This window comes from Gobius niger, assembly GCF_951799975.1.
Source record: "Gobius niger genome assembly, chromosome: 4".
Lineage (NCBI taxonomy): Eukaryota > Metazoa > Chordata > Actinopteri > Gobiiformes > Gobiidae > Gobius > Gobius niger.
Genome location: NC_136855.1, coordinates 11,308,842 through 11,322,090, shown reverse-complemented (window position 1 = coordinate 11,322,090; position 13,249 = coordinate 11,308,842). Strand labels below are relative to the sequence as shown.

General features: G+C 43.0%; 1 protein-coding gene across 1 annotated transcript in view; it reads right to left on the bottom strand.

Annotated features, from left to right (window-relative positions):
- LOC306962405 (sodium/hydrogen exchanger 5-like) overlaps positions 1–13,249 on the bottom strand; it is a gene marked incomplete at its 5' end in the record, with an annotated part of 41,364 nt that overhangs the window by 27,905 nt on the left and 210 nt on the right. The window contains 5 exons of the mRNA XM_079555526.1: positions 5,270–5,472; positions 9,672–9,892; positions 9,992–10,169; positions 12,046–12,124; positions 12,444–12,454. Coding sequence (XP_079411652.1) covers positions 5,270–5,472; positions 9,672–9,892; positions 9,992–10,169; positions 12,046–12,124; positions 12,444–12,454 — 692 coding nt within the window. The remainder of the gene's footprint in view (positions 1–5,269; positions 5,473–9,671; positions 9,893–9,991; positions 10,170–12,045; positions 12,125–12,443; positions 12,455–13,249) is intronic.

Below are 13,249 nucleotides of genomic sequence, written 5' to 3'. Positions count from 1 at the left end.
GTGGTGGAAAAAATCTCCCCGTGATAACAGTATTTTTTTCAAAAATAAATATAGTAAAAACCTCAAAATCCACTGTTCCAAATTATTATGCAACTCATCGTTTCAATACATTTTAAAGCTTGTAATTAACTGAAAATGATCATTTGTTGAATTTGTAGCATTAGGAGGTCATATTTACTGAAATCAGAAGCTATTTCAATCAAAAAAGTATTAACAGGTCAAGTTATATTTTAACATAGGAGCCCTTGTGTGACAGCAGCTTCAAAATTCTTAAATCCATTAAACTTGTGAGTTTTTGTAGAGTTGTCTCTCCATTTCTTTGCAGGATGTTAAAATAGCCTCCCAGAGCTGCCGTTTGGATGAAAACTGCCTCCCACCCTCATAGAAGTTCTTTTTGTTGAGGCTCCAAAGGTTCTCAATAGGGTTGAAGTCAGGGGAGGAGGGGGTCCACATCATGAGTTTCTCTCCTTTTTTGCCCATAGCAGCCAGTGATGCAGAGGTATTCTTTACAGCAGGACATGGTGCGTTGTCATGCATGAAGAGGATTTTGTTCGGGAAAGCACGGCTCTTCTTTTTGTAGCATAGAAGACAGTTGTCAGTCAGAAACTCCACATATTTTTCAAAGGTCATTTTCACACCTTCAGGGAGCCTAAAAGGGCCTAAAGGGGCCGACCAGCTCTCTCACCATGATTCTGGCCCAAAACATGACTCCGCTACCTCCTTACTGACGTCACAGCCTTGTTGGGACATTGTGGCCATTCACCAACTATCCACTACTCCATTGATCTGGCCATCCAGGGTTACACGGCCTCATCAGTGAACAAGACTGTTTGAAAATGAGTCCTCATGTATTTCTGAGCCTGTTGCAGCCGTGTATGTTCTTCAGCTTCAATTAACCGTTTAGGGGAGGCCCGGATAGAAGGTTTATGCACAACTGCAGCCTCTGGAGGGTCCTACACCTTGATGTTCGGGAGACTCCAGAGGCACCAGCAGCTTCAAATACCTGTCTGCTGCTTTGTAGCATCTGTTCTCTTAATCTGATGTGTTTGTCTGGCAGAAACCGTCCATATTGTGCCTTTATCTGCACAAACCCGAGTGTGTGTCTGAATCATCCACAAATCTCTTATCAGTATGATGATTACACTTAATCTTTTATGAAATATCGAAGGCTTTCATACCTAGACCAAGGCATTCAACTATTTCACGCTTTTCATCAGCAGAAAGACCCTTTTTCTTTACAATATTGCTTAAAAAATTATGATCTGCATAATAAAGTGGAACACCCTTTTCAGTAGTTTTTCCCTTAACTGGGCTTAACCTGAAAACTAATCATCCCAGGTCTCTGAGATTAATGTCAGTGATTCATAGAGCCCTGAGGCACGATACCATCCATGAGTTTCATTATTATTATTATTTTTTTTACCTTTTTGACACAAAAATACAATTTGCATAATAATTTGGAACGCAGTGTATTTATGTGTCATAAGTAAGTTAATATTCCACCAGAAAAAGGCTGAAATTATGTTTTTCTAAAGATTCTATTTTCCCCCCTGGCGAAGCCACGCCCCCTTCTATGACGAGATCCCGTCTGTATCGCTAAGCATCATGGGATTAGCAGCAGTGATAAACTAGCAGAGTTTTTAGAGTTATTGTTCACATTAAAACACTTGGACACCACAGTGTGACAGATGTATTTTCCAGTAGTGACTCTGCAGCTAACGGAGCTGCTTTTTTTCTATACGTTTTATCTAGTGTTAGTCTATGGAAAATGTTTGCTAACAGCCACAAACATGGCAGATCTCCATGGTAACAGTGGATTTTTTTTTCTCCGCCCCGACACCACTTCATTTGGTGCTGTGTGAGATCTCAAGGCGTTCAGGCCATAGAGATATATAGTTGGTCATTCACCAGCAGCAGAGTAATTTGCATGTTTTGAGCCTACGCAGCATTCTCACATACACATTTATTTGTCTATTCGATAGGGACAAGTCTGTACAAATAACATGTAACAGCGTTTGGAATGATTGTCCTAAAGTACAAATCAGATTTACGGCTTTATTTCTGTAATACAGTTTGTAATGGCAAATTAGGTGCAACATGTTTTTTTGTGACCTTTATTTTACAAGGAAAGTCCCACTGAGATTAATAATCTCTTTATCAGGGGAGTCCTGGCCCCAGAGGGGAACTTGTTGTTTTTAGTGGTAGGAAACTGGAGTATATGGAGGAAACCTGCATAGACATGAGGAGAACATGCAAACTCCACACAGAAAGGTGGGAATCGAACCCGGGACCTTCTAGTATGAAGCATGAGTGCTAACCGCTGTGCTACCGTGCCGCCCAAATGACCCTGAAGGTCTGTCCAGCGAGTCCTAGGTCTTCCCTGGGGTCTCCTTCCAATGGGTGTGCCCAGGAACAAAGATCTTTAAAAAGTAATGAATGAATGGCAATTCTGGCGGCCATATTAGGAATGTCCTTAAGAACCTCGTGCCATGTACACCAATAGGAAACACCAATTTTTGTACCTTTAAAGGGGCTGGAAGCAAGTTCGCCATTTTATACTCACTACTGCCACCCCAGGCCATATGTGTAACTGCACCTTCTATATTAAGCTCGTGCATGACGGCAATTCGGGCCGAAGTGACACATTTTTGAGTGACCGTACAGGATTTTAGAGGCAGTTGTGGTGAACAGGTCTGAGCTCATTCTACACATTAGGACATGGCTGGAACATGTAGGGGAGGAAAATACTTAATTTTAACATTTTTAAACTCCCTTTAAAAAACAAACCTGCTCATTTCATGACTTTATTCTAAATACTGAGTTTATGTCAACTGTAGAAAGAAAATGATGGAAAATGATGATTTTTCCTATTTTATTAAACAGTAGAACACAATTGTTTTGGGTCATATTTAGCTACTTTTATTTTTTTACTTTTACATACTGCAGATTCCCCCTGTAAACATGTATATTTGCATTTGTTTCATGCAGTATTTCATACTGTATTACAGGACTTTATATTTATATTTGCACCATATACTGTATAGGCAAACATTTTTTACAATTGTATTGCATTTTGTTACATAACATTAACCAAAGTTGATCTATTCTCACAGACGATGATAGATTGGCATTGCTGCTTTCCAAACAATCCTTTAGTTTATATGACCACAGTCTCGAAAGAAGGAAATAGACCAAATCTGACCAGTATTTAGCTGGTGAACTGCAGAATGAAAGGTACAGAATAGTGCTAAGACAAAACAACAGTCCTTTAAAGGTGCATTATTCAACTTTTTATGCGAAAAAAGAGTTGATATTTGAGTGCATTTGACCTTGCAGTGACCCCAGTGACTGTATAGGTGGTCAGCATGAGTGAGTATTCACCCAGACCATGGTATAAAGTGAAATAAGAAACCTGAAACCAGAATAAAAGTATCAAAAAGTAGTCAGAGTGATGACACAAGTAAAAATAAAAACTCCAAGGTGAAAGACAATTCAAGTATTACACAGCTGGTCAAGAAAAAAAATAAAAATAAAAAATGACAGCAATCTTATAAACAGATTAAATAGGATTTCCCCAGCTCAGATTAAAGCTGCCGTGATTCAGCCTGTGCTGCTTTGAGGGTCTTATTAAGTCAATATGAAATGTATCATTGAGCCAATAAAGTCAGAGAATCTTAAACTTGCAAACAGGCCATTAAATCCACTGTAATAAAAGCTGGCAGCACAGCTCTCTCGCCACCTGCACATTCAATTACTGTAACATGAGCAAACCTGACAATATCAAAATGAACCACTATGGAAGCCCTGGAGGGACACACTGCTGTGTGAAAACGGCGGGGAAGGTGGATTAACAAAACACACAGTTTGAATGGGAATCAATATCCCTCGTGAGATTAGGATTTCCATTTGTGGCCACACGCAAACCAGACAAAATGAATCGCCTTTCTACCGCTCTGATTTTTGAGAAAACCCACAATGGAGGTCAAACACAATCACAGTGTTCGTGTGGTTGGAGACTCTGCACTGTCTGAAGCACTGTTTACTCGCATTTTACACATTTGTGTTCGAAATATGTTACATAGAGTGTAAGAATGTAAGAAGAAAATGTCTAAAAAGAAAAGAGTGAAACATGATGCGACACGTCACAACCTGCCATCTGCATCTTGTGCATTGTTTAATTATCATTGTGATGTTCGATAATGGAACATCACAGCCAAAATATATTGCAACTAAATCACACAGCGATAATCCCGGGTTCGATCCCCAGGCAAGGCCTTTCTGCGAGAAGTTTGCATGTTCTCCCCGTGTCTGCGCAGGTTTCCTTCGAGTGCTCCAGTTTTCCTACCACTAAAAATATGTACAATAGGGATGAATGATGTGTGTGCCTGAATGCATGGTGGTTCAGAGGGACTGTTGGTGCAGATGTGCGCAGATGTGCGCAGATGTGTGCAGATGTGTGCAGATGTGTGCAGATGTGTGCAGTCGTGACAGCGCTTCTGTCAGTCTACCCAGGGGAAATTGATGCTACATACTGTGCGTAGATTACCACCACCGAGTGTGGAGTCAATGAAGAACAAATCTCCAACATTATGTGAAGCACTATGTGAAGCACCATGTGAAGCACTATGTGAAGCACTATGTGAAGCACCATGTGAAGCACTATGTGAAGCACCATGTGAAGCACTATGTGAAGCACTATGTGAAGCACCATGTGAAGCACTATGTGAAGCACTATGTGAAGCACTATGTGAAGCACTATGTGAAGCACTATGGAGGACTTGTGTCATGTGAAACGAACTATGCAAATAAGCTTCCATTCCATTATCAGAGCAGTTCCACATCTGTATTTATATTAAGCGGACTGATTTATGAGCTCAATTTAGTTGATGTCGGATCAATAAAGAAATCCATTAAAGAAGCAGGACTTTACGAACCGAAGTAGCTCTTTAACTGATGATGATCTTAATTGTATAATGCACTTTGACCACCACTCTACAAAAGTCACTAAATTAGTACCACTTTGTTAAGATAAATTGTATTATTGTTGCACAAACACACAAAAATCATCTTAAACATGATTTTTTTTGTCTCTGAGAAAGATGTGAGGATCAGAGCTTGAATATCAGATTACCCAGCAGGAGAATAAGGATGTTGTGAATGCTTTAGGTTGATGGGGGAAACCGAGCCTTACAAACAAAACCTGGGACCATTTTTGCTGTGGAGGAACTCTGTCCACTCAGTCACTGCTCTGCACTTACACAGTTCGTACCTGAAACATGACCGTGAAGAAGACCACTACAATGGTCGTGGCCACGAAATAATCCTTGGCTTTGACTTGCTCTCCGTCCAGCAGCACGACCAGAGCGAACGCCACCGCCCCCCGCAGGCCGCCGTACGACATCATCACCTGGTCGATCTTATCCAGCGGGACGAGGCGGAAGCGGTTCAGGACCCAGGTCTGACCAACCACTCCTGCAAAAGTACAAGGAGCAATTTATAATCCTGGTTTAGTTCACGGGGTCTAAACTAAACTAGGGCTTAAGGGGTTAAGATAGAGATTCTGCCACACGTTTATTCCCACACATGCAAAAACCCCAAAAGAGATCACCAAACAACGGGGCTTAGCTAATTCACCCCACACCTCAGATAAAGTTAACAGGTTTGAGGACCGGAGGAGAAACTGAAACCCAAATCTGGATTAATTCATATCCATTAGCAGGCTCTGAAAGTCCTGGACATGAAACCTTTTCGTTATCACCACAAAAGTATATTGGAGAAATATGAACTGCTGAACTGGTAAAACAAATTTCACAATGCTAATCTGTTTTTTTTTAATCTTATGTGACAGTGTGGAGGACATCTGCCCTCCCCATACCTGTTTCTCGGGGCGCTCCTCCTCGCGCTCCTCCTGGTGCTCCTCCTCACGCTCCTCCTCGCGCACCTGGCTTGGCAATGATTGGGGGGTGGAGACCCGAAGGGATTTAGGCTTGGGTTGGTGGATCAGATCCCTCTTGCCTCTTCCCCGCGCTGGTCTGTTTGTGGGTCCACGGAGTTGCGCTTTGGGAAGCGTTTGTGGTGGCTTCACACGCCGTGGTCACCGCAGTACTCACTGCTTTTACCCTACGTTGGTGAGTCCTGTATGCCGCCTGTTAAGCACAATTCATGCACACTTGGCGCTCAACTGTGCTCTTTCCAGTGCTCTGGCGCATGTTGACGCCTGGTCGGCTGTCATATTCGGCTGCTGCTTTTGGAATCACCGCTTACTCCTCTCCGGTGAGTTTGGCACATAGTTGCTTCTCATGCCACGGTACTGTGCATGGCAGACACTTACGAGTGTTCTTCTCCTTCCCCAGTGTCACTGCGGCCCGTAGAGGCTGCGACAAGGCTCGTTGTGCCATCAGCGTGGGACGTTGGGTAGGCGGCACGTCTTGCCTTTTTGACCCGTCTGGCCGTGCCCTGCCCGTCCTATTCCTCGTCTATTCAGTATGGTGCGTATCGCGCACGTTTGTGGAGGCTGGGAGTGCACCTCCGCCGGGGTCTAGAGACCGGTGCTTTTCCTGTCGGTAAGTTGCTGTTTCTGCCTGACTCCTCTTTTCCAAATTCCAATCCACGGTCTCCTAACATGGTGCGTTTCCACCATAGCGGGACCAACTGCACCTCCCGCGTCAGCTGGGGATACCGCCTTGGCCCACACCATCCACGCGCTGCTACAGCGAAACTCCTCCCACCCTGTTGTTCTGGATGACACGAACTGGTAAAACCTTTTTTGAGTTCCATTTATTTCGACCAACGAGTTTCCGCAGTTGTTCCCACAACTGTTCCATCTGTTCAACGGGAACAGTTCCATGTACATATTGTATATTTTTAACTGTATATAACGGGTGTTTGATTTATTTTGCAATTTGTTTGTTGCATGGTTTGTATTTTTGTTTGGGTTGTCTTTATTTTGTTTCACTGTGCGATTTTAAAGAACATTGGCCTTTTAACTGTTAAATAAAAATATACATTTTTATATTAAAGGTTTTGTCTCTGCCCTACTTTAAAAAAAAAGGTAAAACGAACCTGTGTCTGCCTTGTGCAGGGTCCTAGGCCTATCCTAGGTGGCGTTGTTGACTAACTATTGACCTGCATTCCTCACCATGCCACACTTACATGGCCCCTCCACCACTTTCTAATTTTGTAAATCTGAGCAGGAGACAAACTACTGTAGATCCGCTACCTCATAACCTGCAAGTCCCCTTCAGAAAAAGTGCCTTCAGGCCTTTTCAGTGAGAGCAGTCCAGCTCTGGAACACAATCACCTCTCACATACGACATGTTGATACATTAAGCCCTTTCAAAAATATGCTAAAATCATTGTTGAGAATCAAACTTGTGTACATCACCATTAATGTATTTAATGTTTTGCTGCCATTGTGATTCTGCCTGTGTGTAACTGTCGATAGTGTTGATGACGCACCGTGAGTATGTAGTGCTTGTGCCAAATGTTGCCATAGGCTGTGAGTGAGATCATATGAATGAATTGCTTTACTATTTCTTATTTCTCATGCTGATTGTTGTTATCATTAGGTATTGCTTGCTGACCAGAGACTACGGTTTCTTTAGAGCTAAAACTGGCACATTTACAGAAAGGTTGATTAAAGGAACAGGCCACCGTTTTTCCATACTGAGATATGTTCTTACCTGAGCTTAGACGAGTTGATGCGTAACTGTCTGGTCTTTGTCTGTGCCCTCAGTCATGCAAAACGACCAAAGATGTTGTTAGCATTTAGCCTCTCCCAATGTATTCCTATGGCTCCAAACGGGGGCCTACCAGGATCAAGACCAGACAGGTACGTATCAACTCGTTTTAGCTCAGGTAAGAGCATAATATCAATATGGAAGGACGGTGGCCTGTTCCTTTAATGTACCTTTTCCCTGTTCAAATAAATTAATATAAAAAAAAAAGAAAAGGAAAACCATGATACAAAACTATTCATTTTACGATACAGCAGTAGTTAATAAGTGGGCAGTCACAGCCTTAAAATGAGCCCTCCCACAACTCCCTAGGCCTCAGGGGAAGTGAGAAACATTGCGTTGAAATTCGGTCACAAGTTTGTCACCGAATCGTATTTATAGATATTTTATGTTGCAGACTTTTGATTTTAAATTCAGAATCATGAGAGACTCATTGTTTTTTTGTTCTATACTCAAACCTGAACAAACTCCCTCTGAAGTAGCTACTAAACATGAACGTCAGCCTCATGCCTCTAATGAAGCGCCCCCTGCTGTCACAGTTCAACACTGACACACTTTACAGTTTAGAACAGGGGTAGGCAAGTTTTCTTGGCAGAGGGCTGATTTTCTTCATTGTAAACAGACCGAGGGCCGAAGCCGCTGATTATTAGCCCAAAGTAAAGCACAACACTGGAAAAATGACCAACTTAAATGAGATAAATGACTTTAAATTGCTTGAATTAAAGTTCTTCTATGTTGAATTTGGTTTGAACTAATCCACGATACAAATGCTATAGCACCAATGGAACAAAAATAAATACTACTTGAAATCAGACAAATAATTGTTTTTCACTTGAAATGATCTGAATTAAGAGAATAACTACTACTAGAGGTTTTATCTCGTCTAAAACCAGGCCTAATCTACTCAAACCTTAGATTTAATCTCTTAATTTTATGTCATTTCTTCCTTAAAACGATTATTCTTTTTCCAGTGCACTTTAAAATGTCAGTATTGTACATAATATATGATATAATTGGGTGTATTGACAGTATTTCTACCTTTTTTTCTCCCATTTAACTCTAATGATATTAAAAGTACTCTCTGATTCATGTAATAATGTAAATAATAATTTCTCAAAATCATCTTGAGGGCCAGAGGAGCGGTCTGACGTTGCCTACTCCTGGTTTAGAAGCTTAATACACAGGATTATAGACAAGACATAAAAAAAATATAGGTCCCTATCGGCCTTGAAGTACCCATACTGGTCGACCTCTAATCATCACCCAAATGTTAACGCCCAGATTCCACATCTTCACGAGCTGTAAACTCCTGTCACCCCGGAGATTTTTTTTCTTCTTTTTTCCCGCCTCCTTTGTGTGAGGGAGAGAGTTACGTGAATGTGAGAAATCGAAGCTTAATCGGGTCATGGTTATATTGTGTAAAGCAGTGACATTTTTGTTCAAATAAATTCAGCGCGGAGGGAATTTACTTTGAGAACCCGGATGTTGTTGTTTTTCTCTTTCCTGCGTGGTACGATCTGAACTGTGGAGCTCGATCCGGCCGGCGCTGACAGAGCTGAAAAATAGAGCTGATCCGTGTTTTTGTCAGGTCAGGAGGACGGAGGCCCCACGGAGTGGAGAGAAGGATGCGGGACGTTTCTTAACAATTAAAATAGCAATGCATTGGCAGCGGAGGACGGGGCGGAGTGGAACGAGGCGAACACAGACAGTGTGGAGACTGGGGGTAAGTCATTATTTTGCACTTTTGCACAAACAATGCGAGGACAGAGTGGCATCAAACCCAAATGTCACATCTCAGCGGTAAATGCCAAAGCTTTCACCAGAGTGGACACTTGGAGAATACTAAATGTACCGAGGGGAGATACAGCACACCAGAAAAATAAATAAACAAAGCTGTGACAGCGATGTCGACATGTTCCGTTTGCCTGTACTGACCCATGGCTCTGAAGACGAGGATGAAGACCAGCGTGCAGGAGACCAGCCCGGTGTCCCAGGCCCATTTGGACTTGTCCACCGCAGAGATGCCCAGGAAGATGAAGATAATGGTCTCCGCGATACTGGCCAGAGTCTTCATGGTGTACTTGACCGTGGTGCGCGACTTCTGGGAGATGTTCGCCTCCACGTATTTGTTCGCGCCGATGCCGCAGAACGTCATGCTGAGGGGAAAGACGAGAGAAGCGTCTAGAAGTAAAAGACCCATTCATTTTTTCCCCCCGACAGACTTTTCAAAACAAAAAGTAAGTCCAGCGGCTCACGATAAGATGGCGGAGAGGGAGAAGAGCTCGGCGGTGAGGTAGGCCAGGTACACCAGCAGGAAGACGAACAGCGGCTCGATGATGCGGACCTTCTTTGTGAAGCGGGTGATGAAGCCCAGGATCACGGCGAACACCAGGCCGACCAGCGTGCCCCCGATGCTCACGATCAGAAACGAGGCTGACCGGGAGAGAAGCCAGACACAACAGGGGAGAAATAAGTTACATTTGGAGATTTTGGAGATGAACTACACATTTAGGCTGGTAGTGTTCAGTTTACTCAAGTCGGAGTAGTTTCTCATCTAAACTTTAATTCAGTTTTCGAAATTTAATCGAAATCGCAAACTCTACTTTGGTCAGTCTCAATAATCGGCATGGGACTTTATAATCGACAGGTTTACAGTCATTTCTTTGGCACAAACAGTCCCTAGTTTGGGAGTTTGGACGAGGGAATGGAAGACTTTTGTGCGTTAAATGAGACTTCATGAAAGTATTTGTTTTTGTTTGAGCTGAAGTTTGAATAAAAGATGTATATAATGACGTGCATTGAGATTTGTTTGCTTTATCAAATGTTAGGGCCCGATCTTGTGTTTGAAAATGCAGACAATGACGTAACATTTTGCTCTTTGTAAGAGCGTGATCTTGCCACTCCAGACCATGAACATTGTTTAGCTCACGATGGGGTTAATAAAGTCTTTAGTTTGACCTGTGAGAGCCTATCAGGCCCAAGGAAGAACGCAAGCCAGCGCGATGTAAACGAGGAAATGAACGTCAGCGGTGCTCCTATCAGAGCGGTCGCCTCTTCTTGCGACGCCCTCTCGCAAGTGGCTAAGGCGGAGAGCGCGTATCCTGCACGCACATTTCTCCTGCGTCAGTGCTTGTGGCCATTGGCTATAAGCTGTTGCTTATAAAAAGAGGCCACTTCCTCTTTACGCTACATACATTACATCGCACATCATGTACTTCATGTGGAATTAAACATTGGCCCGAGAGAAAGAGAATAGACTGCAGGTCCCGCTCTGACGCTGGTATTGAAAAGTGCGGGCTCTCCACACTGCAGAAACATGATCAAAACAGCTGCACGTGCTGATCCACTCCAGCTAAAAAAACGTACCAACTTCCCCTCCCGCCCGACACATTTAACCCCCTAATCCCCACCTTAACCGACTGCATTTTCTCCAGTTCATCCATCCATTTTCTTCCGCTTCAGTCTCAAATTTCTCAATTTGAGACGCACACCTCCTCCAGCTGTTCTGGGGGACCCCGAGGCGACACCAGGCCAGCTCAGAGACACAGTCCCAGGTTCTAGACACCAGCGTGTCCTGGGCCTTCCACGAGGCCTCCTCCCGATAGGACATGCCTGGAACACCTCCCGAGGGAAGCGACCAGGAGGCATCCGGAACAGATGCCCGAGCCACCTCAGCTGGCTCCTTTCGATGTGAAGGAGCAGCGACTCTACTCCGAGCTCCTACCGGGTCACTTTTCATTGTTATTTTGACACTTTTTCAAGAACCTTTTAGATTTGGGTAAAGCCAAACTGGAGAAAATGTGCTCTGTTCAGGAGGGGGTTGAGAGGTTAAACATTCCAAAGTTACAGAGTAAATATTTGGTATTTCTGAGAACTATTCCAGGGTGTATACAGGCGACAGCCGGTGAAAGTTCTCGTATCGAGGAACAGAAGGATGACGGAAAAGTTGGATTCTTTCAAAGCAAATGGAACAAAAGGGTAAAACTGACAAAGCCTGACTGTAAAACCTGCATCTAAATGAGTTTTGGAGCATATTTTTTTGATTGAACAATGCTTTTTAATGACAATGAAGGCACTTGTCACTTCTTCTCAAACCTCGACATCACCAGTGCCAGTTTCCCAGCCTTCTCCATAACACAATGCATTTGAAGCTTTCCTATTATTTGGCTGAAATCAACACTATATTAGCACTACTCAAACTGTGAAAAGGATTAGCACAATGATAAAGTTTCATAATAAAATCCACAGTCTTAAAACGTATTTAGTGACTTGAGAGTTAAGAATGCCAAGATTGTAATCTGCCTCTCACCCACGCCTTTGAAGTAGTCGGCTGTCTGCACATTCGCTGCTCCCACTTGCACAAAAGAGATGTAGACTTTGTACAGCACCTAAAATTGGAGAAGGAGAAACAAAAAAAAACATGCGGGTGGAAAAAAGGTCTACAATATCTCATAAAGAGTGAAGACTATGCTTTTATCCCGGACAAAAACACGCCATGGCAGTGCCCCACATCGTCGCTTTAATAATGGGTCATCATATGGCCCATTAAACTAATTCGCTGTTTACAACTAAACCAAAGCAAACATGTAGCGGTCAGTCATAATCGGACTAAAAGGTCGACCGGCTCAAACTAAAACTATGTCACGGTGAGTTTGTGAAAGCAGTGATTTTATAAGACGCTTAGACGGCAGGTGACTCCGGTCTCACCCATATGTGGCCTGTAATACACCACAACACGGAGAAAACATAATTATACGAATATCGGCATTTCTTTGATGAATCGTGGAATAGACAATCGCCTAAAAAAATCACCTGAATGAAAACTAGTTGGAATTTTCAGACTTTTTAAAGATTTTTTTGGCTTTTTTCAGATATTTGGTTATAAATTTACCGCTATATTACATTTTGGTTTGGTAGAAAATGCTAAATTGACTCTTAAGAACTTTCTAAAAAGTTACAATGCTCTCATCAAAAACACACCTGGAGCTGTGTTCTGAGCCGCTAGCGCATCTTAGAGTAATCTTTGGATGTTTTCTCCTCCTCTTGAGGTCCTTTCTCCAACTCTTGATCTCTTGTAAAGCTCAACCCTTTCATTGCGAAGTAAAAATCGCTCTCCATAGCTTCACTACAGCCGTTTACAGCTTTTATTTTCTCTTTATTGAAACAGCTGCGCAGCAAAGGGGAGAAAGAAGAGGGAGTGGGAGGAGCATATGGTGTGAAAACCTCTTCTCCTTCTTCCTCCTCTCTTCCTCCTTTTCTTCCTCTTCTTCTTCTTCTTCCTCTTCTTCTTCTTCCTCCTTTTTTTCTTCTTCTCCTTCTTCCTCCCTTTTTCTTCTTCTTCTCCTTCTTCCTCCTTTTTTCCTCCTCCTCCTCCTCCTCCTCCTTCTAAACCACATATGTCAGAGTCAAGGCCCGCGGGCCAAATCCGGCCCGCGAGTGGGTTTTTTCTGGCCCCTGGGATTATATAATTTCATTATTAGAACTGGCCCGCAGGTCACTGCACGCCAGCAGCA